At 32.9% G+C, this 23,966-nt stretch overlaps 8 protein-coding genes across 8 annotated transcripts; 7 read left to right on the forward strand and 1 right to left on the reverse strand.

Moving 5' to 3' along the window:
• Positions 1-556: 556 nt before the first annotated feature.
• PHYBLDRAFT_171355 (basic-leucine zipper transcription factor) lies at positions 557-1,028 on the forward strand (the record flags this gene model as incomplete). Its single annotated transcript, XM_018436580.1, has 2 exons — positions 557-776; positions 844-1,028. 2 exons carry the CDS (start codon positions 557-559, stop codon positions 1,026-1,028), a joined length of 405 nt encoding a protein of 134 aa, XP_018288649.1.
• A 1,668-nt stretch (positions 1,029-2,696) lies between these two features.
• On the forward strand, positions 2,697-3,881 carry PHYBLDRAFT_171356 (hypothetical protein; the record flags this gene model as incomplete). Its single annotated transcript, XM_018436581.1, has 5 exons — positions 2,697-2,757; positions 2,829-2,994; positions 3,496-3,545; positions 3,727-3,729; positions 3,853-3,881. The coding sequence occupies 5 exons, from the start codon at positions 2,697-2,699 to the stop codon at positions 3,879-3,881; spliced, it is 309 nt and encodes a 102-aa protein (XP_018288650.1).
• A 2,230-nt stretch (positions 3,882-6,111) lies between these two features.
• Positions 6,112-9,357, forward strand: PHYBLDRAFT_171357 (basic-leucine zipper transcription factor; the record flags this gene model as incomplete). The annotated part of the gene is made up of 5 exons (XM_018436582.1): positions 6,112-6,126; positions 6,209-6,369; positions 6,941-6,963; positions 7,540-8,067; positions 8,186-9,357. 5 exons carry the CDS (start codon positions 6,112-6,114, stop codon positions 9,355-9,357), a joined length of 1,899 nt encoding a protein of 632 aa, XP_018288651.1.
• A 517-nt stretch (positions 9,358-9,874) lies between these two features.
• Positions 9,875-11,502, forward strand: PHYBLDRAFT_148531 (hypothetical protein; the record flags this gene model as incomplete). The annotated part of the gene is made up of 6 exons (XM_018432106.1): positions 9,875-9,989; positions 10,119-10,142; positions 10,257-10,536; positions 10,616-10,881; positions 11,018-11,377; positions 11,441-11,502. 6 exons carry the CDS (start codon positions 9,875-9,877, stop codon positions 11,500-11,502), a joined length of 1,107 nt encoding a protein of 368 aa, XP_018288652.1.
• A 962-nt stretch (positions 11,503-12,464) lies between these two features.
• On the reverse strand, positions 12,465-13,239 carry PHYBLDRAFT_69551 (hypothetical protein; the record flags this gene model as incomplete). The annotated part of the gene is made up of 4 exons (XM_018442115.1): positions 12,465-12,626; positions 12,706-12,805; positions 12,925-12,996; positions 13,157-13,239. The coding sequence occupies 4 exons, from the start codon at positions 13,237-13,239 to the stop codon at positions 12,465-12,467; spliced, it is 417 nt and encodes a 138-aa protein (XP_018288653.1).
• Positions 13,240-14,036: 797 nt separating this feature from the next.
• Positions 14,037-15,305, forward strand: PHYBLDRAFT_126427 (hypothetical protein). Its single transcript, XM_018429102.1, has 2 exons — positions 14,037-14,053; positions 14,899-15,305. The coding sequence occupies exons 1-2, from the start codon at positions 14,051-14,053 to the stop codon at positions 15,250-15,252; spliced, it is 357 nt and encodes a 118-aa protein (XP_018288654.1). The 5' UTR covers positions 14,037-14,050; the 3' UTR covers positions 15,253-15,305.
• A 2,070-nt stretch (positions 15,306-17,375) lies between these two features.
• On the forward strand, positions 17,376-18,395 carry PHYBLDRAFT_69549 (hypothetical protein; the record flags this gene model as incomplete). The annotated part of the gene is made up of 4 exons (XM_018442114.1): positions 17,376-17,689; positions 17,827-17,949; positions 18,059-18,192; positions 18,280-18,395. 4 exons carry the CDS (start codon positions 17,376-17,378, stop codon positions 18,393-18,395), a joined length of 687 nt encoding a protein of 228 aa, XP_018288655.1.
• Positions 18,396-18,517: 122 nt separating this feature from the next.
• PHYBLDRAFT_69548 (hypothetical protein) lies at positions 18,518-23,176 on the forward strand (the record flags this gene model as incomplete). Its single annotated transcript, XM_018442113.1, has 20 exons — positions 18,518-18,581; positions 18,718-18,837; positions 18,906-18,986; positions 19,140-19,278; positions 19,387-19,427; positions 19,595-19,711; positions 19,796-19,899; positions 19,962-20,087; positions 20,198-20,221; positions 20,295-20,331; positions 20,404-20,691; positions 20,810-20,889; positions 20,991-21,140; positions 21,242-21,358; positions 21,460-21,905; positions 21,975-22,089; positions 22,234-22,304; positions 22,389-22,439; positions 22,497-22,567; positions 22,626-23,176. The coding sequence occupies 20 exons, from the start codon at positions 18,518-18,520 to the stop codon at positions 23,174-23,176; spliced, it is 2,793 nt and encodes a 930-aa protein (XP_018288656.1).
• Between the last annotated feature and the right edge of the window lie 790 nt (positions 23,177-23,966).

Below are 23,966 nucleotides of genomic sequence, written 5' to 3' on the forward strand. Positions count from 1 at the left end.
GAAGAACAATTACATAGATTGTTAAAGTTCAAGAGAAGGGACTTGAGATAAAATCTATATTTTTCAGTGGTTGTTATTTTAGCATAAAGACTGTATTATTAAAGAGATCTCTGTAGCTGCATTTTATTTTAGAATATTTATACAGTAATATAAATTATACATTGTATATGGAGCCTTGAAGTCATGTCACTATGTAGAAAGTCATAGATAAGAGCGCAGGTAATATTTTATAGTGTGTATAAATGTAAAAAGTGCTTCAATTCATATGAACTATGTCTGTATGATCAATGTTCTACTGAAACACCCTTACACTATCTTCAATTAGGATAGGTTCGATGATACTTAACAGCTCAAATATAAAATAACCTTGTATAAAATAAAAGTAAAAAACAAAAGTGCTTCAAATCTAATGCATGATTTTGATGACATAAAAATAAGGTAGTGTTCAATCATCAATCCATCATATATTCTTCTAGATCAAAGAACAGAGAGGTATAAATAGGATTAGAATTGTCTTTTGAGAAAAAATACTTTTATCGCTATTTTTATTACAAATATGCTCAACCAAACTGCTGCCAACTTTGCAAGCTTCACCACAACCACCATCGTAGCCACAGCTACACTCCATACCGTGCCTTCTACCATACCTGCCATCATACCTGCCACCATACCCGCGTCCATACCTGTCCCAATACTCGTGTCCACAAGCACAAGCACAAATGTGCACATGGACACACATTCTCTCCGGGAGGAGAGGAATCGGAAGAATCGAGCTGGTAAGGCTCAAATATTGCTACATCTATGTCTATTGTTTTCTCATATCCTATTATATTCTGTGAATAGCCGTTGCCAAATCACGGGCGAAGCAGAAAGCTTTGGCCCGCTCCTTGGAGGAAAAGCTTGGGAAGCGGGAGATTGAGAACGAGGAGCTTCGGGGAACCCTTGCGGGTTTGAAGCGAGAGGCAGAGGAGTTGAAGGAGCTCCTTTGCCTCTCGACAATGTTGTGTATTTTCGAGCACGGCCTCTAATGAGCCGCCGTGCTCGAATAAGATTTGGACAATAAATCTTGTTAAAACCCCTCCAAAATAGTTTGCCATTGTCAATTGTTCTAAAACAAAAACATGTGTGTATGTCAAAGGGAGAAGGAAACACCTATAATATAGCTTTTCTTAACTTACTTAACGATTAAATAGCAATGCTTCATAAAAATAGTTGATACTTTTATCATAAAGTAGCATATTTAAATAGGCTTATTATATCCATGAACAGATGGAGTGATAAGAAAAACAGCGTTATTCTCTAAAGTCACGAATGTATAAAATGCTCTCTACACATACTCGAATTATACGTATGTAATGCAACTATTTGTATACACCATAAAGAAATAAGCTAATTTATTAGACATTTGACACAATTATTATTAATTTTCAAAAAAAAACTTCAACAAAACAATTTTTTTTATCAAAGCCAAGAAATTTAAATTCTACAATAGTCGTTCCATGCAGCTGTAAAGGCTGTTGTATGAATGGTTTTTAGTTGTATGTTGTTACTTTGTAATGTCTATAAAGAGATTCTATAAATACATTATAGGCATTTATCCTCCATTAAAAACATATGAATTCGCATATAAAACCATTTTGACATTCCGAAGGGAAAAACCGACTATTCTACTACTAATGCTTTCTCAACACTCTCGCATATCAGAATAGTTTATATAGTTAAAGCGAAGGATAAACAGTAAGAATAAAAATAATAGGTTTGACATGTATTTTTGTAATTCTATTGTAGTTATGATTTATAGAATCTGCTACAATATGTGTGCTGGAAGAATATCCTTTAGCTGGTTTTTAGGAAATCAGATATAAACCCTTGTATAAAACTTTCCCTAGCCAATAATACACTGTACCAATAAAAATATTATAAAATCCCATAAACAGATATTTAACAAACAAATAAAAAAAGAGCAACCCAGCTAGACAGACAATGTTTTAAAATCCAGAAAGCCTGTTCCTTAACTATTTCCTGACTTCTTTTTTAACAAAGAAGCTAAAATGTATACACTTAACAACCTGTTTTCTTATTGCAATAAAATAAATACCTGCTATTTTATTTGAAAGAAGAACGATTACATAAATTATTAAAGTCCAAGAGAAGGGACTTGAGATAAAATCTATATTTTTCAGTGGTTGTTATTTTAGCATAAAGACTGTATCATTAAAGAGATCTCTGTAGCTGCATTATTTTTCACAATATTTATACACTAATATAAATTATACATTGTATATGAAGCCTTGAAGTCATGTCGCTATGTAGAAAGTCATAGATAAGATCGCAGGTAATATTTTATAGTGTGTATAAATGTAAAAAGTGCTTCGATCCATATGAACTATACCTGTATGATCTGTGTTCTACTGAAATACCCTTACATTAACTTCAATTAGGATTGGTTCGATGATACTTAACAGTTCAAATATAAAATAACTTTGTATTAAATAAAAGTAAAAAAGTGCTTCAAATCTAATGCATGATTTTGATGACATAAAAATAAGGTAGTGTTCAATCATCAGTCCATCATATATTCTTCCAGATCAAAGAACCGAGAGGTGTAAATAGAGCTGAAATTATATTTTGAGCAATAAATATTTTATTTCCATTTTTAAAAGTATGCTTGACCAAACTGCTGCCATCTTAACAATATGTACAATAGTGTCCATAGGTTCGTATCTTTTCTAGAAAGAGAAGAGCAGGAAAGACTCTGTAAGTAAATAGCAAACACTCTTATTATAAGCTTTACCTTTCTCTCGCGCTCAATTTTATTTTGCTAAAAGATGCTGAAAAAATGTTTGAAAATTTTGAATCATTGGGAAATTCTCTAACAAAGATGTTTAAGGAACGCAAGGACAAAGATGTGTACCTCCAGGAGACTGTTGCAAGACCGAGACAAGAGATAAACAAAAAGTTTGAGAAGCTCCTATATCTCTTAACAATGACATGGTATTTTGAGCAATATAATTTTTTTTTTCAAAGCTGTTTAAATTCAATTTTTGAGAATAGATTGTTTTGAAAGTTACTCCCCAAAAGAGTTTACTTCCACCAATCATTTTCTTTAAATTAGTTTTTACCAGAAAAAATTAGCACGCATTTAGAGCATTAGTTTCTTTAATTTACTTTAGATTTTTTATGCTTTATATTAGATACTGTTATTTTGTAATTCTGCATCAATATTCATAATATTTATTGTGATTTGATAAATGCTTATAAACATTAAGAAAGTTCTTTTTTCTGTTTGACTATGTATATAGGAAACATAGTATATATTTAAATTCTTTAGCTTTAAAATGCATCAAAAGATAACCATCTAAATATAACAAATAAAAGATCAATAGACATTATTACTTAAGTAGCCAATAATACTATAACGATTCTTATACAAGAAGTAAATAGCTCTATATTTAAAATTTATGAAATTTTGACTGTTGCTACAATTTACTATAGCAATGAAAGCAGTGTACCGCTGTGTGTTGAGATTAAAAATGCCCAAGACGGTGAGAAGTAGATATAGAGATAGGAATAGATAGAAAGTGTACATAGTTTAGGCACAGAATACCACTCTAATAGCCTTAGCGAACGTACATCAAGACATAGAAAGTAATTTGTTTTTCTTTCTTTGCCTCCATTTTCAGCAAAAAAAATAATGATAATAATGATATATAATACATATTTTAGAATGTAAAAAAAAAGGCACGCCAAATGTATTACAGACTGGGACTATATTTCTACTTTTCTTCTTCGCTTCCTTTGCTTACATGGCTTTAATTTAAGAGTTTGTTTTATAAATCTAATCGATTACAGTTGGAATTACATTTAAAGATCTTTTGTAGACTGATACAATTTTACACAATCTCATTTATCTAAAACTTTCTTTATAAAATAAATTAATATATGCACTTCAAAACAAATAATTGGAATTCTTAATTCTATGACATTCAATTAGAATAGTACACGTGTTACTCATTTTTAAACTGTGTTTCAAGCAAAATATTAGTAGGAAAAAGTAAAAGAAAAATGAAGTATAAATTTGTTTGAAATTTAGCAGACTGTAAAAACGTTTTATTATTATTATTCCTGGATTATCAATATTCAAGGCTGTAATTCTATTGCATTATTTATGTTTAAATACCTAGATACATATATCCACACAAAACATTTTAGCTAATTATAATTAAAAAAAAAACCTTGAGCTTATAAACTGAACATAATTTTCTGGATCTCCAGTGTTTTACTTGTGTAAGCTTAATTTTTGAAAGATGAAATGGGCTGACAAGATTAGATAATTGTAAGTCTTTCAAATATCATTAAATCATAGTAACAAATAAGCTCTACTATACAAAGCCTTTTTTTTTGGACTCTTAATAGTAGTAATAGAAATCAAACAACTTATCAAGTAGCAATATATACTTTATTAATTGTGTGACTAGAAAATACTTTACAAAAATCCTATTATTTTAAGTCTTAATTTTCTTTCTATATATATATTTCTTATAAATCTAAACATGAGATTTAGACCAAATTTGTACATTTAAAAAGAAGAGTGGAACTTTTGGGATAAGAATACATATATTTTATTATATATAGTATCAAAAAGAAATGGAGATATATCTGCACATGACTTACGTTTGGACCTTCTATATTTTTAAAGCAAGTTAATGAATTACTCTTGCACAAGTAACTCACAGTGCAATTGTGTTTCCAATTGAGATGAAAAATGGGAACAAGTAAACAATCAGCTGTGGAGAGAAGCTTTTAATCTCACACATACTATATAATAGTAATTTTGTTTTCAATTGAAATGGACAATAGTAATAAGCAAAGTGACAAGAGTCTTCTTTAAACTAGCTTGATATTTAAAAGAGAGGACTCAATGCCTTTTTGAAAGGTATAAAAAAAGTAGTTCACTAACTTAAATATCTTTTCATTCGAGAAGAATCTAATCGCATTGTCTAATAATATGGAAATTTAAAGATTTTCTAATTTTCTACTTTCTTTGTTTCTTAAATCATATTAACTAAGAGAAATGTATAATAAATCATTGAAAATCGAATTGCTATTTAATTTTTTTTAAAAAGAAAGATTTTAGATACCTTCATAGTTATAAGGACTAAAAAGATTATGAGGGGTACGAGGGGTATTAGGGCTATGAGAGATACAAGGGTTGTTAGGGTTATCCAAGTGAAATAAACAGTAGAGAAGTAACTAAAGTTAGAGATAAAATGTCATATCATACAGTAATTTAATTTACACGCAAGAACTTCTGGCTATCAAGACAGCTTTAGAAATTTGAAAAGGTTTTATAAGTTTAGACAAATAGATGGTAAAATGAGTAGTGAATGCGTAAATTAATAAAAGTATAAAAAGTGCATAAGAAACTTTAGAAAGAAGTAATATCATAAATGATAGAAGATGAGTATACAATATATGAAATAAAGGAAAAAGAAACTAAACAATTCAGTGTAACTATTGCTGTTTAATTTAACCAAGGTTTTCAATTTTTGTATAGACCATTTTCATTTTTGTTTTAGTATCAAGTATTTATAAGAATAACATATTTAAATAAATTTGAGCAAACACTTTTCTCTCTTAGAATGGTATGTCTATTGCTTCTTAAACTGTCCCAATAGAGACAAGCGGCCTACCTCGTTATTTCTTAAAATACCAAGAGGATATATAATCATAGAATTATATTGACTGTATAGGTACTAATTAGGTCGTTGTGGCATAGAGAACCATATAAAATAACTTTCTTTAATAGTATGTACATAAAGTAGTACTCGACTATTACAATATTTTTATTGTGTTAACTTTTTAAATAATATGAAAAGTAAAATATTACATCAGCTTGTATTGTTTATCTAATTGTTTAATATAATTACTAGTGAATTAAAAACTGATTAATAAGAATTGCTTAAACTGGTTTTTGATTTATTTATTTTTTCAAAAAAAAAAATCCAAAAATGCTGCTTAAATTTTTGATCATTTTCTTCTTTTGATCAATTTGATTAATTTGGTCAATTTAGTCATTTTGATCTGTCTAGGCCAAGTGAATGAAAAAATATGGCGAGATTTGAGGTAACACAAACAAGATGGTTCCTTTTGTCATTTTTCTTAAAAAAAATCTTTACTTCTCTTTCTCTTTCTCTTCTATATCTAGATATGTAACTATGGGGAACGTACAAGACTATTGGAGCACAAAATGAATAGCAGCTACAACTATCGTAAAAAGAAAGAGGTTCGCTACACACTTGATTTCTTTGATTTATTATTGAATATTGTTTTGCTTCTTAATATCCGAGCATTAAACATTAGTCAAAGGTAAAATATCTAAAACTATACTTCTTACTTCTTTGTCTATCAAACCTTTTATTTCCCCCTTATTATTATCCTTATGCTTAAACGTATTCCAACGACTTTGACTTTCTTGACAAAGTTACTTTATATGCATATTTATTTATGTACATAACTTTGCTTAAGTTGTACGTCTTTACCTTTATTTTTACTTGTAATTTTATATGTATGTACTTTAATAATAAAATATGTGTTTTTTTTTATGTATGTATGTGTGTATGGATATATATGTATATGTATATAAAAATATATATATGAGATAAATAAAAAAAAGGGAAAGTACTGACAAGTTTGGGATAGCGAGCTTGTGTGTGTTGACCTTTGTTGACATGGCCCTTTGAATGCTGCGGTAGAAACAAACTCTAAAAACTAATTAGAATCCCGGTCGATTTCTTTTTGGGACGAGGGCCGCGTCAACCCAAATCCATTTTTGGAAATCCTCTATCGCAGAAACACTGTCACTCATTTTTAAGAGCCTGATTCTGTGAGTGGTTTTTTTTTTACCATTTATTTATTATTATTATTATTATTATTTTAGACTATCATTCGGGAATTCAAATGGTACAAGTACAAGAAACCTGGTTTTGTCTTAGCTGTTGATCAAAAGTTCAAATTCTACCTCTTCCTCGAGAATTTCATTATACCTTTCTTTTTCTCTTTTATATATATCTTATTCATTTTTCATATATAATATATACATATCTACATAAATCATGGACAGAACCATTGACTTTGACTGGCTCAATACCTTGCCAATTACTGACACCAATGATGAACAAACAACAACGGCATTATCATCATCTATCTTGGACTTTAGCTCACAAACCAAGATAGATACTACCCAAACAGCACTATTTTCTGGAGAGGACAGTACCGATCTTATGAATTATTTATTTCCACCCGATCAGTTCCAATTTTCACTCCAACAACAGCACCAACACCAGCACCAACACCAGCACCAACACCAGCACCAACACCAGCACCAACACCAGCACCAACACCAGCACCAACACCAGCACCAACACCAGCACCAACAACAACAGCAACAACAACAGCAACAACAGCAACACCAGCAACAACAACAAGATTTTATTTCTCTTGCTAGCAATCTGTGTGGTGCTAATGAATACTCTCAAGGAAACACAAGCCATGTATTTGCACCTGATGTTTCGATCGATGTAACCTCATCTGCTAATAGCAATGGCCTGGCCAATCCCGCCCTCCCTGTTGTGTACAACCCACCGGTCCTTTTTAAGCAACAATGGATTAACAATACACCACCTCGCCAGTTCACCCCAGAAAAGTCTGTCAGTTTTGCAGACCAAAAGTCGTCTTTACTTCCCCCCAAGAAATTCAAGGAACCCATCTTTGTGACCGAGTCCCCTCAGAACTCTTACAAGAAAAAGAAAAGATCCAAGAAATCAAAAAGATCGGCTGGGACAAACATGAATGGTGATTCTCCAAAGAACGACGATGACAATTATAATAGCAATAGTAATAATAACGGTGACGATGATGACGACGACGAAGATGACGACGACGATGATAATGATATTGCCATGGATGAGAATGATATCCGTGCGCGCACCAAGCACCTGTCTCCCAAGGAACGCAGACAATTGCGAAACAAGATATCAGCCAGAAACTTTCGTATCAGAAGAAAAGGTAAAGCTTTGTGTATATATATATATATACATATAAAGATGTTCTTTTCTTTAAAACTAATATATAACCCTAAATGATCCGATGATTATTACGATTACAATTACAATTACGATAATAGAATATATTGGGGAATTGGAAGAAAAGATTAGTCAGCAAGACTGTGTGGTGAGGGACCTCAGGGAAGAAAACCGTCGGCTGAATGAAGTAAACATGGAACTCTTTCAAGAATTACAGCAGTGGAGACAAGGCACTATGAACATTCCTTCTCTTGCCAGTCCTCCTTCGTCCTCGTCCTCTGATAGCCACTCTCCTGTACAGGCTGGTACCAATATGGCTGATCCTGGGAATATTCTTCACATTGACTTTGATGACCTTTATGACTTTGGGCCATTCAATAACATCCTCACCAACTCCACTTACCTGTCTTACACAGTCATCCCAGACTTTGATTTCTTCCGTAACATGAGTGGGAAGGGTAGCAGGCTGAATATCTGTGACGCCAATGAGACTGGAGACAACGATGATGTTGAATTGATACGTACCTACCCTCTGCTTGCACCCGCTCTTATGTCTATTGTCATGCACCACACCTTTACTCTCAACTATGCAGCCTACCTGGCCGACTCCTTTCCTTACACACAATGTACAAATACATCAGATCCATTCAATCCAAAGTCAATGGTGACTTCTCACAAAAGTGGTGGTGTATTAAGTCCTGAAGAATGGTTTTCTGCTATGGTGGCCCTTCAGGAAGGACAGTCCATCACAGAAAACAATGCCAAGGATGATGACGGCGATTGTTTTGATGACGAGACTACTTGCTGCGATTATGACGATGAGCGATGCCAAGATTACCTGTCAAAAGGTGTCCAGGCCCTGGAGGCCAAGGCGTATGTGCTCAACAAATGGCACAGTCATTATGTGATGTGGAAGATGTGTGGGTATTCTCAAGAAAAGATCATGGAAAAGTTCGCTGCCTGTGTTGAAAAGCAGGAAGAAGATGAGCGTAGAAAGCAAGAGGCCAAGAAAGATAAGGCACAAAAGAAGGCTACCAAAAGACCTTCAGCTGTAGTAACCTCAGCTCGATCTGTGATTGCCTTTTGCTCTATAGCCAGCACGCTGTTGCGCAATCCCAATAGTACACATCAGATTGGCCGGATTGTGAACCAAAACAAGCACATCAATCCAAAACCCTGTTCAAAGAAAGGAATCACATTCTCATCCAATTCTGCTGGATGTTCCACCACCACAAAAGTCTTTCGTCCCTTTGGAATTACAATCACCAAGTAATTCCTTGGTTTCCCAGCAAAGTCTGTAGTCATTTTCTTCCCCTCCTACCTGTACATAAGTCTACATAAGTCAGTCCTTTTATTCACCCATATATTTTCATGTATCCATATATCTATACATCTCTCCGCTCTTCTACCCTTCCATACCTTCCATACCTTCCTCCTATTTTATATACACTAAGCAATATTTGTTATTCGATTATCATACATCTTGTATTTGTTTTTTTCAAATATGCTTCTTCTTCTTCTTTTGTATTCATTTTGAATTAATAATATATATATATAAGCCAAATATTAACTCAAACTGTTAGATCCATGATATGTATTATGTTGTGTATGTGTGTGTGTGTGTGTGTGTGTGTGTCTATAATTTTTGAGTTATGTGCTTATTGGTACGGAGCTTATTGGATGACTAAAAATCACTGTTATCCTCACCAGTGTGACAACATAATCACACACTCAAATTATCTAGTTCAATTTTCTTTCTTTCGTTCTTTTTCTCTCTTTCTTTTTGCCTGATGCTTCCTCTTACTCTCTTACGCTTCAGAGGCAATCGACCTTATACCCTCGAATATGCCTCACGGATAGAATCTGTAGAAGATTTCATCCGAGCTGCTTCTCTTTTATTACCAGGTAACCACAAAGAGAGAGAGAGAGATGCACAAAAGACAAGAATTACCCCACACTTATATATGATTCGCGTTTGTGTCTCTTATAATCTATATGCCGGCCTAATAAACATATAAATCTATCTATACATAGGCCGATTCGAAGACGCCGAGTTGTGTTCACAGACAAGCAAGTACAATGTTTACTAGAAAAAAATCCGACTCAACCTGTATTATTCCCATATATATATATATATATATATATATATTAAAAAAAAATCGGCCTCTCCAGTCCTGTCCATTCTCAACCTCTTTTCTCTCCACCACACCAAACTACTTGTCCGGGCTGCCAGCTCTGGATTTGAACCGGACTCCAGGCACAAGCCTGACCAACCCCGACTAGCATTCAACCGCAACATTGAAGAACATTATGATACTCGCTGGGCAACCCGAACAGTAGCCATGAGTCTGAGTGTTTTGTCTTATACCGAAGTTGTAATCGAGATGCTTATCCAGCGTCGATGCTCAAGACAAAAACGGTGGAGATGGGTGTCTTGCTTAGAGGGTATCAAGTAAATTCTTTTATTTGATTTGCTTTGATTTGATTTTTTTTTGCATATTCACAAGAATATATATATATTAATATTATAGGGCTGTACTCCGGTTGTACTTGTTTTTTCGAACAAAGCATCGAATGGTGCTACACCCCACACACTTGGTCCGCAATATAGATCCTTCTACTCTTGAAGCCTCATCTACAGATAAATTCGAGCTCACTACACTCGATCCCCGTGTAGGGACTCCTTCGACCTCTAATCCCGACCTAATACATTCAAAAGATGCTGCAGTTACTAGACCACGAAGAGGATGGGCTATATTTGGAGAAATTCTTTGGACTCTGCGCCCGTTGATTTACGGTAAGAAAAAAACCGCAAATATATTTATGTTTTTTTTTTGGAGGTTATGATTTTATATTCAACTTTTCTTCTTTTATTACATTATCTATTGTTTAATTATTTATTTATTTATTTATTTATTTATTTATTTATTTAGTACTTTTGGTTATGCGAGATCAATCTAAACACACGCCAAGTAAATCCGACAAGACCGTTGGTAGTGGAGATAATGAAAAAGAACAACAAAAAGATGATTTTGATGAAGACGAAGATGAAGACGACGATATTGAACGTAGCTGGATGCCTTGGATGGTTTCTCTTGGCGTAGATCTATTGGCACGTGTGGCAACTCGTCAACAGACAATGACTCCACTAGAAAGAGATGAGAGACGCAGAAGAGATTACTTGCTACTGTACTATTTCTTGAGAAAGCCATTCTATACAGAATTTACTCAACCCATTCTGGCCTCATTTTGTGACTCAACTGAACACAGACCTATAGTATCAATTCTAGCAGGTATGAGATGAATATGATGTTTTTGGATTGGACTAGATTTAATGTGTATTTTTTTTTGTACAGCTGCTATTAATGATTACAGACCATTCTGGGAGAGACTTTACTTTTATACAGCAGGCTCATAAAATTTGTATAGATCACAAACCTGTCAAATAAAGAAAGAATATAATAATAAATGTACTGTATTTTTTTTATTGCTGTTACTATTACTGTTGTCCCATTAAAAGCAAAATCTACTAGTAGTTTTCTGAATTTACTCTTGAAGAATACTTCTTGTTGTGAATGTATAATTTATGTAAACAATAAGTAGTGATTTGATGTCATCATGGTGCTGGTGACCCAAGACATATTTGTTTTTATCTTTTCCTTATATATTTAGTCTGACAGGATATATGTATATATATATATATATATCATTGGACTTGTTTGTAGTTGAGTGCATATGTACTGTATCAATGGGCATACAGTGATATTATAAATGTAACCCTTTTTACGCACGCACACATCCCAAGGTCCATAATTGTACTAGTGTGTATGTGTGTATGTTGCAGATAATCAACGTGAATGGATTATGTATATGTATATGTATACGCCGATGAATATTAACATAAAAACAGACAGGGATATCAAGCTATCCACAATAGTTACTTTATGAATAAACCTGCAGATAACCAACTTTGATCCATTACAGATAGACTCTTTTTTTGAAGTCGTTTTTCTTTCTCTTAGTCTTACGATCAGTCAGCCAGTCCAGTCATTGCTAACTTCTGCTATTGTTCTAATGATTTTTCAAGGGAAAAAGAAGAAAAGAGAAAGAGGATATTTGAGTAGTAGTTTCTGGAACATATCATGATTATTGTTATCAGTGTCTTCATAGTGCTTTAACAATTAAATATGATGGACTTGATGAACGCATTTGTGTAGTGTGCTCTCAAATTATGTAAAATTCTTCTGTCATTCTCTCTCTCTCTCTCACACATTGTCTATATTTACATCTATATATCTATATGGCTATATGGCTATGTATATCTCTTTCTCATGAGCTAATTGTACGTCTTTTTCTTTGCCCTTTTTTTTTCTGAGAAATCTAAAGGTCATCTATTCTCTTTCTTGGGATAGCAGGCACAAGTATGTTGTTACTCTTTGATTGTTTGGCAATATAAAATCCATAAGACACAGATTGAGCCTGTTTCAATACTGTCTTCATGGCCTGTCTCGTGTTATAATCCTCTGTATGTTTTCTTAGAACCTACAAATACATACAATATGAATATAAAGCAGTAAATAAGTAATTGAAGTTATAATTATGCTTATATAAAAATATTTACCTCATCATTTGTTTTTCCAGCAAACTCATTGTAGCTAGCGTTTAATGGTGGTCCAAATGGTTCACGATTCAATGATGTTGCAGATGACGATGGTGGTCGTCTTTATAAAAAAAAAATTCAAAAATTGCTTTAAATGACTTGGACTTTTTTCGTTTTACTTTTTTTGTTTGTTTGTTTGCATATTTGTGTATTTAATAGTAACTATAAAAGGTATCTTACATGTGCTTTGGTGGTCCATTAAAAGACAATCCAAATGAGCTTTGTTGCTGTACTGGATGACGAGGTTTTTTACTACCAATATACGGATTGCGCAAAATATAAAACAAAATAATAATAATAATAATCAAATTAGTCATTCATCCAGTATACATATGTATATATGCATATATGCAAGTACAAGTATATCATAAAAATTATACATTTTGTCTGTGTATATTATTATTGTTATTACTTTAATAAGTTTGGTGGGAGCTGATTACTAAATGCATGCTGTAAATTGTCGTGTTGACGAACGGAATTTGAGGTTCGTTTCATTTTTATTGCTCTTTTTATTGCTGTTATTGAAGGTGCTTGTTCTTCTGTTGTTGATGTTAATGATGTTAATGCTGTTTAACAATACAAAAAAAAATAGAGAAAAAGAGAGAGAGAGAGATACACTACTGAGTTTCACTTGCATTTTATTTTTCATTTTTTATTTTTTCTTAGAATATATGTATAAACACGATTTGACTATATATATATATATATGTATGTATATTTTTGAAACGTTTGAAAACTAATAAATATATATCATTATCATAATAAGTATTACTAAAATAATAGTGATAATAATAATAGTAATAGTTAAAAGAAAAAGAAAAAGGCAGTGTAATTAATTGAAACAATCAAGTGGCTATCATTGAAGAAGCAAAAAGCAGCTTTGGTCGCAACTCCGAGTTCAAGCTTTGCTTTGGATCTTATCAATAATTGTGGGATTCAATTGAGCTGAACTAAACTGAATTGGTTCCTTTTCTCCATAATGAAAACGATTTGAATATACATAGGTGTGTGTGTGTGTGTGTGTGTGTGCTTGTTTGTTAATGTAAAGGACAAAGCATTTGCCCAAAAGTAATCTAAAATTGAACTGCTTCAGTTTTATCCATTCAATTTTTGTGTTCATGTATACAAATCTGTGTGTGTGTGTGTAAATGAGAAAGAAACTGCTGTTCATGTTGCGGCCCGGACTATGTGACTTGTATTCCGGACAGTCCCGAACAATGGAGCGAGAGAGAGAGCGTGCGTGTGTGTCGGGTGGATTAGAAGATGCAGGAGACGTGGCAAGATAAGCTCTTTCTCTAACTCCATCATGGTGAGTGTGCATCCATAGATTTAACGTGAATTCGTTGTAGATATGCGTGTATATCTGTGTATCTGTGTATCTTCCGTCTCTACATATCTCTATATCTCACTCTCCCTGTGCGTGTGAGTGTATGGATATATGTTTTCTACTTCTTTGGATGGATATCAAACCAAAAAAGAAATGTTGATGGATGAAATTAAAGCGGCAACTGACAAAGAAAGAGAAGCCGGACCAAAAAATCAAGAGGGAAAAAAGACGATTTAACGAAGTTGGACAAAAACTGAAGAGTATGAAAGCACTAGTAGTATAAGAAGTAGTATGAATAGTGGTAGTGGTAGTTGGGAGTGGTAGCTTACTACAAACACACGTACACGTTAAAAGAAAAGAAAAAGAACAGCAACAAATCTTTTTATCCGTTAAGTAACATTTCAACCCATCTACAATGAACTCCTGAAAGATTAAAAGTAATGTCTTTACAAAGTACATCTGGCAACAAAATACAGTCAACATCATTGGAACAACAATCGAAACGAGACGTATCGATTATCCAACCTGAACCTATTTTATTGTGTATTCGTATACACTGATAGAACACACGCATACTCACCGTACATATTATACGCCCTCCGTATCTGACGCATACATTATACACATACTACGCAAATCCGCAAAGACGCAAAGATACAGATACACATCATATACACGCATATCAACATACACGACTCTTATTTTAAAAAATAAAATAAAGAAAAAGGACAAAAGGACAAAATACTTAATTATGCTTTTTTCTTATGTTTATGTTTTACTTCTTTTTCAACAACAACAACAAATTTTAAAAAAAAATTAAAAAAAAGGCTAAGAAGGACGTTGCTGCCAAACCCTCATCCTCCTCCGGAGGCAAGAAGGCTAAGAAGAAGTGGTCTGCTAAGAAGGTCAAGGACAAGTCCAACAACTTGGTTGTTCTCGACAAGCCCACCCACGAGCGTTTGTTCAAGGAGGTCCCTACCTACAAGCTCATTTCCCAGTCCGTCCTCGTCGATCGTCTCAGACTCAACGGTTCCTTGGCCCGTATTGCCATCCGTGAGCTCGAGGCCCAGGGTTTGATCAAGCCCTTGTCCCGCCACCACGCCCAGGTTATCTACACCCGTGCTACTGGTGACGAGAAGAAGCCCGAGGTCCAGGCCGAGGCTGCTTCTGATGAAGAGTAAAGATATATATTTATTCATTTATTATTATTATATCTTCATTATAATTCAATAACAAAAAAAAACAAAAAACAAAAACATGATTGTTATTATTATTGTGTTATGAACTTTGGTTATTAGTACATAACATAGTGGGCATGGTAAAGGAATGAAATGAAAGGATTATTGAGATCAAAAACAAGGTTGAATTAAATGAGAGAGAGAGATATATAGAGTGATGGTTGTTTGTATTGTATGGAAGAGGCATGATGTTTTTGTTTTTGTTTCAATTTTAAAGAATAATAATAAAAAATATCAAATATTCAGTTTCGTTTCATTTTCATTTTTTTTTATTAATATTATAATATTATAATATTATATTTAAATTTAAATAATGTTTGTGCAGATTGGATTAGCATTCAGAGCTAGACAAACAATTAATGAAAATTATCTGTAGACTCTGAGCGACTGCTTTCCAAAGCACCAGCCAGCCACAAAGGACTGGAAACTGTTTGATTAATCGTGGGGATGAGTAGCGCAACAAGGCCTATTGTGTAAGTCATGCACAAGCTACGACTCTGCTCATGCCCGTAAGTTATTAAGGGAAAAAAAAGGTGGTCAAATTTTCAGCGTCTTTTTAACTCTTTTTTTTTTGTATGTTTCGGAGTACAAAACGTGACTGCGCTATATTTAGCCAATGGTTGATGATATTTACACAAAAAAGAAAAAAAAAGATGACTGCTTTTGATCTCCGGCTTTTGTATTCGTTCAACTCAATTTAAAAGAAAAAAAAAAAAAAAAAAAAGAGCAGGGTGAGCTGATATATTATATATATATATATAATTTTTTTTGGTAAGAGGGACGAGGAATGGCATATGTAAAGAGCGTGGTTTTATTTTGGCTGTTATCTTTTTATTATTATTCTTTTGATATTTTGGCTATTTATATTTGTGCTGTGTAAAATTCAAAGAAATGGATTTGATTTGTACATTTGTTAGCAATTGAGCTACCTACAGTAATGCCATAGGGGGGATGGAAAGAGGGAGGGAGAGGTAGGAGTTGAAATTGACAAATATAAACAAGAACAAGAACAAGAGTCTTGTGTATGTATGTATATATGATTTGAACTGCATAAACCAGATAAACCAAACAAGTACAAGAAATTTATATAAAGAATCAATAGATCAATAGATCAATAGATAAATATATTTTATTATAAGAATTAATTTGGAAATATACATATAATTCTCTATCTATTTTGTCTTGTTTAGTCTGTTTGGTTACCTTTTGAAATTGGGTTGAAAATTGAATTCAAATGCTCAATATTAATATTGATAATGATGATGATGATTTTGTATTGAAACATGAGATTAGTCCCACAAGGCATACACAAATATTACTTGACAGAAAATAACAATAACAATAACAGTTTGTGCAGATTGTCTAAACTTTTTTTATACAAATTTATGATGATTAATTTTGAATTTTGAATTTTTTTGATTAGGTTCCCCCTTGTTTTTTCTTCTTCTTCTTTATGCTTTCCATTAAATTTTGAGGCATTTCTTTCCTTCTTTCCTTCTATTTATGTTGATATACATTAGCTCAATATACTTACATATTTATATAGAGCTCATTGATGACCATTTCTTTATATATCTTTTTCTTAAAATAATAAATACCTCACTACATGACTATAGGGGAAAAATAAAACTATATTTTATTTGTACCTTCTTTAAAGAAACATTTTGTAGGTGTATTATACTCACACAAACGTATATATATATATATATATATATATATTTGTGATACTGTGATGCCAAGGAAATGTTCCCCGAAAAATAAAGATAAGGCATCAGGAAAACGGTTGAAATGACCGTATTCCGGAAACGCAAAAACAAGGGTTATACATGAGCAACTAAAAAATAATAATAATAATAATAATATATACAAATATATAAAGGATGCGTTGTGTATATGTGACACCTATCCCTCCCTCCCTCCTCCTTTTATAGGAACACCCTATACCTATTACACACACAGATATATAATTATAATTATAAGACATCCGAGTCTTGCCCTTTTCTTCTTCTTCTTCTACATTTTTATATCTTCTTTTTCTCTCTTTTTTTTTTATCTTTCCATATGAAATGTCTATACGATCGAAATCTAATAAACAATCGGACGAAGAAAGTAGCCTTGGAATCGATCACCCAAACTACGGCTCTGTTCAACGCCCAGCCTCCCATCTATCATCATCCAGTACGGCCTCTAGCGACGAAAGTGGCTCTCTGAAAGCCAATAGTGATGCCGACGAACCCAGCAGGGCCACGCGAAGAAAGAAATTTCGAATTCAACAACGACACTCTCCACACCAAATAAGTCGCCTCTCGAGTGTCATTCCAGGAAGTAACTCTAATGAGGCATCGACTTCAGATCTTGTCTTGCCAGCATTAGATCCAAAGTAAAGAAAACTAAAACTAAAATCAATTAGTCATCTGTCTTACTTTTTTTTTTAAAAAAAAATAGCCTTTACGTATGTATATCTTATTTAATCTTCTTTTGTTTTTTGTTTTTAAATAATAATAATAATAATTTTAGAGCTCAAGAAGTGATTGAGGCTGTAACTCTTTCAGGACCTCTCGAACAGTTATTCATGAGACGCTCGAATATCAATCTTAGTACCGTTAGACAAAAGTATCGAAAGAGTAGAAAACTAGTTCGGTAAATATAACTTCTTTTTATATATATTAGAATGTGTAAATCGATTATTTTCCTTTTATATCATTATCATTAATTTAATTATATATATATATATATATATTTTGTTTAGTGATGAAAAGACTGAAGTATTGAGTATTATTCAGAATATTCAACTCTGTATCAAACAGTGTTTCAACTACAATACCTACATATCAGCCATAAAAGACTTTCTATTGGCGAACCAGACAATTGTTCTATTTGTATGTAACTTTAATAGATACATATATTATATATATATATATATATTTTATATTTATAATAATTTAATTAATTAATTAATTATATGTATAGGTCTGGCTAGATTTAATGGTGGATCTAATGTTCTGTATGGCATATCTTGTCGAGATGAAGCAAGAATCAGATATCAGTCTGGATCCTTACTGGCTCTACAAATGGAGATCCTATGATTTATGGTACAAATATATATATATAAAGAAGAAAAAGAAGAAGAAGCTTAATATCTTGTTTGGGAAAAAACCTTGGTCCTTGCTTTCTCTGATGCCCTTTTTATTGTTATTAATTATTGCACATGTTTATAGGTTCTTTTGTCAGATTCTTACTATGTGGAACATGTGTTCATTTGGAATACGCAAGTCACCTTCTTTTTCTTTCCTTCTTACCTAGTCCTTATCATTTGAGACTTTAATTTTTATTTATATAGATGTTTATACTAACTTTTGTTATTTTTTTATTTTTTTAAAAAAAAACCATGGCAACAACAATAATTAGGCTTCTTTATGACCGGCCACCCACTGTCTGTCTTTTTCAGTTTCCGTGCCTGTATTGAAGCAACGACTACCCTTCCATTTCTTGTCTCGAATTTTATTGAATATGGTCAATTCCTATATGGTCAGTCTATTAAGATAATATATTTATTAAATTATTTAAATATTTACATATAAATGATTTTTTTTTAGTTCCTTATTTCCTCAGAAGTTGGGTACTACTATTACGGATCAAAAGTGCCATGAAAATCCGAACCAATTTACAAATGACAGGTAAGAAAATAAAATAACACATATATACTTTATATGTCCATATATCCCTCAATGATAAGCACATGATCAAATAAAAAAAAGTATATAAAAAAAAACTCACGCTCAGCCCTTTTTTTTTTATATCATTATATGAATTTTTCCTTTGATCAATAGACAAACCCGTAGACCCCCTCAATACAAAACTTATACATTTGATTGGTACCCTGATTGTGCTCCTGTACAACGGCATGTCTGCCTTTCAGTACTGTGAAGTGACATTTGGATCTAATAACTACACAATTCTTGAATCATTGTAAGAACGACCAAAATAAGAAAAAGAAAGAAAACACCAGCTAGTAATATATGTACATAGTATTTTGGGTTAAACAAAAAAAAATGAATATTAATTTTATTATTATAGATACGTCGTCATGGTGACTTTGTCTACAGTTGGTTATGGCGGTATGTGTGTGCCTTTTACCTTTTTTTTAAAAAAAATATATTTGAAGCACAAATAGTGTCTTGAGTAGTACAATCGGTTTAACAATAACATTTTCTCTCTTTTTTTTTTAATAAAAAAAACATTACACCCACTAACACAAATAACTCACACCAAACACGTATTATAGACATCACACCAAACACTCAGGCCAGTCGTATTATTATGATGGCCCTCATTGTTATCTCACTCGCAGTTCTTCCGAGCCTTATTACCGGAGTGCTAGACACACTTCGCAAACAGAGTGGTAAGAAAAGATATTCTATTATATTATATTATCAATATCAATATTAATATTAATTTTGTTTTCTATATATATATATAAACAAAGACGGGGGAGGACATGTAGGAAGAGGTGCTATTCCATTTATTCTAATTGTTGGATCATTTACTACTGAACAAGCCATCGCAATTCTTGATGGATTTCTCAATGTGGTAAGAAATAAAGATAAAGATAAAAGCAAAAAAAATATATTTATATTTTATCTGTTTATTAGGAAAATGCAGAATCCCATCTTAGTGTCATCTTTTTGGATAATAATCCGCCCACTGAAGAACTCAAGCTTATGGAAAGAAATTCCATGTGGGGTCATCGTGTTCAATTCTTACATGGATCTGTCTTGGTATTGTAATCGGGCAATGTATACTAGACCAAAAGAATAATGCTACTACCAGTAGTAGTAGTAGTAGTACTTGATCACTAACCTTTCCTTTCTTTCTTTATTATATATAGAGTGACGATACTTTGAAACGAGTAGTAAGTACTTACTACTAACATCATTAGCTCTTTAATAATTTTCCCTACTTAATTAATCGTTTATTTATTGTAGCAAGCCCGCTATGCAAAGGCTATTTTCACTGTGTCTGGTACAAAAAAAAACAAATAAATTCTAAATGGAGGTTTAGCCGATCTTTACTTATTTTTTATATATATTATAGATCAACATGCTGCTGATCCGGGAAAGGAGGACGAAAGGAATACAGTGCGACTTTGGTCTATATTTTGCTACACCGTGAGCAACAACGTACCAATCTATACCTACAATCTTTCGCCCAGTACCGCAGTATACCAAAAAGTAGCCAAAGAGGTCATTTGTGTTCGCGAATTTAAGCAGTACTTGCTGGCTATGAACTGCCGTTGTCGTGGCGCATCTACCCTCATGACCAACCTACTTCATCAAAGAGAGCCTATGAATGTTTACGATGAACCATGGCAGGCTCAGTTTGGTAAGAACAAATATATACATATACACAAACAAAAGGCTATCATGATTATGATCATGATTATAATTATGACTGTTATCAATATCTCTTATCAACTGTACTTTTTCTGCTCAACTAAAAGATGATGGTTCGTGTAATGAGATTTATATGGAGCGTCCGATTGATTGCTTCATTGGCCGTAACTTTGGACATGTTTCTTGGGTAAGAAAAATAAATAGACAGATAAATATTATAATCTTATGATACTTATATACTTACTATTGATATCAATTGTCTCTCGCTTTTCTTCTGCATGTATAAAGCTATTGTTCAAAGAGTGTCAAATTATCCTGTTTGCCATCAAGACACGCGTTGAAGAAACCGATGACTGTGAAATTCTTTTGAATCCCTGTAACAACTATATAATCAAGCACGATGATATTTGTGTTTATATAGCCGAAAGTCCCAAAGAAGTAGCCGACATTAAATATCTTGCAAGTACATCTAATATGAAGATTATATATATATGTAAAAAGGGCAATAACTAATTATTATTATTTTGAAACATCAATAGCGCCCTGATTATGTTGCAAAGGTTATTGATTCCTTAAAGTTTAACCGAAATCGATACAAAAATGAATATGTTCCAAATGCCGACATGCAATTGCCTAATGATACCATCAAGGAAAAGGTAACCAATTCAACAAATAAGTACCACAGGTCCATTATCTAACCCCCACCTACCACCACCACCACCACCACCACCAAAACCAAAACCAAAACCAAAATCAGCAGCAACAGCAAAAGCAACAACCACCACCACCACCACCATCATCATCATTAGGAATAGCTTCTGGAGCTGTTGGAGGGTTTCAATTCCAATTGAAATTACCCAAACTTCCAGCCCGTCCTTCAATGGCCCAAAGATCAACTCCGTCTTATGATTCGTTTAGCTCATATCAATGGACAGGCGGGTCTACGCAGCAAAACTATCGTATTCTCAAACTTCCGCCAGACAGACACGCCATGATCACCGGACGACGAGCCATGATTGCTCGACTGGGTCACACATCCTCTAGCCCTACCGAAGACACGTCTTTACCCCAGTGTTATTTATTAGACGAGTCACCAAAACTGTCGGATGTAATGATCACAGACACAAACACCATCAGTGGTCATGTCTTGGTTTGTCTTCACCGCGAGGTCATCAATATCTTTAAATTTGTTTACAACATGAGGTATATAATATAATATTATACAACCCAAGGATTGGTCTTGGAAGTTATACTTATTATTTTATTGTATAGATCTCCAACTATAAAGCCAGAAGATTTGCAGGATATCGTTTTGCTTTGTCAGAAACAACCAAAAGCCAAGACATTTGACTTGATCAGTATGTTTCCCCGTGTATTCTTTATGGTGGTAAGTCAAACTTGAAAGCTTTATTATTTTCTTTCTTTTTGTATTTTACATTAATTTAAATATTATAAATTTTAAATAACTAATGACAATATTCTTTATCTTATCTTATTTTATATTTTGCTTCTTTAAAAAAAATTAATCTAGGGAAATTGCAGACATCCTGATGATCTTTTACGGGCTGGTGTCAAGAGAGCAAAACAAGTCGTTGTAATGAGGTGAGTAATAAAGAAAAAGAAAAGATAGAAAACTTGCAAAGAAATATTAATATTAATATTAATGTTTAATGTTTAATTTCTTAGTGAAAAAGAATGTCTTGATCAATACGAAAGAAATTCTGATAGTCCTGCAGTGTAAGCTTGTCTGTTTTAAATATGTGCTTATTTACTTATTTACTCTATTGATATTAGAATGACAAGCCATATTCTTGACCTCTTGTTGCAAGAAAGACCCAAAGACTCTTACACAATTGTGAATTTGGGTATGTAATATATGTATTTGATGTAAATGCACTTTGACTAATAATCACAATTTCATAGTCGAGAAATCAAATATCAAATATATGCATCTCCTCCAAGGAAAAGACGTGGCCGAAGAAATCGATGTGTTCTATACCCCAGCCTACGCAGCCGGTGATGTTGTGGCTGATAGTCTGATCAGCAATGTTCTTCTGAGCCAGACATACTATAAGCCCGACATTGTGTCTGTGTTGAAGAGTCTGTGTGGTATGCCTTGTCCAACCTATGATCCATCCCCAGGCCAGATATCCAATGATAGTACTACTACTGGTGGTGGTCCAGACGTCACTTCTTCTTCTTCTCTATCTTCTTCGTCGTCTTCAGATAGAATGAAGTCTCAGTTTTTGTCAAGTATTCTTCTTCCCCAGGTGTTTGTTGGCAAATCATTTGCCTGTCTGTTCGAGACCCTTTTGCTCGACTATGATGTATTGCCAATCGGCCTGTTGCGCGCCACAGACGAAATCTTTGGCAACGAATTGCCGTTTGTCTACGCAAATCCTGTTCCATCTCTGATTCTAAAAGAAACAGACATGGTGTATATTTTAGCCTCACCCGGATGGTCTTTTGACTAGATCCAGAAAAAGAAGAAAGCAACGAAAGAAATTAAGGAAGAGATTTTATTTAGGATGGATTTAACGTTCTTCTCTTCTTCCTTTCTTCCTTTCTTGTTATTCTTTACTATTTGATTATATTTATTTTTTTGGTTTGTTGCTTTGCTCATCTTCTTCTCTCTTTTATTCTGGTATTATAATTATTTGCTTTTATTCCTTTTGCTTGTTTGTTTGATAGACGATATACCCTCCCTCATATTCACTTTACCTTTTTTCCCTTTTTTCCCTTTTTTCCTCTTCTTCTTTTTGATTCTTTAGATTTACATTTCAAATGAAAATTTTCAAAAGAGTCAAGAAAAAAAAATTCAAATTTATTTTGAAAATAATAATAATAAAACCCTCCCATTGATTTTACTATTGTTATTGTTATTCTTTAAGCACAATACAATATATTGCCTTGGATCAATATATGTATGTATGTATTGAATATAAAAATCTCAATTGAATACACTATTCAAGTCAAAGAAACCTTTTTCTTGTTGTTTATTCAAAAGTAACAATAATAATAATAATTCATGATAAAAGGGTAGTTCGGCTAAACTAGATATGTAAATGAGAGAGAGAGAGAGAAAAGCTGAAAAACAACGGTAAAGATAATGATAAAAAAATTTAAAGAGCATCTTTAGTCTATAAAATATAATATAATATATATATATAAGAGAGAGAGGGAAATATACGATTGAACACAAAGAATAATAAATAACAAATAACAATAATCTTACACTTAGCTGCTGCTGTTCTTTTTTTTTTT

Source organism: Phycomyces blakesleeanus, assembly GCF_001638985.1.
Source record: "Phycomyces blakesleeanus NRRL 1555(-) unplaced genomic scaffold PHYBLscaffold_18, whole genome shotgun sequence".
Classification (NCBI taxonomy): Eukaryota; Fungi; Mucoromycota; class Mucoromycetes; order Mucorales; family Phycomycetaceae; genus Phycomyces; species Phycomyces blakesleeanus.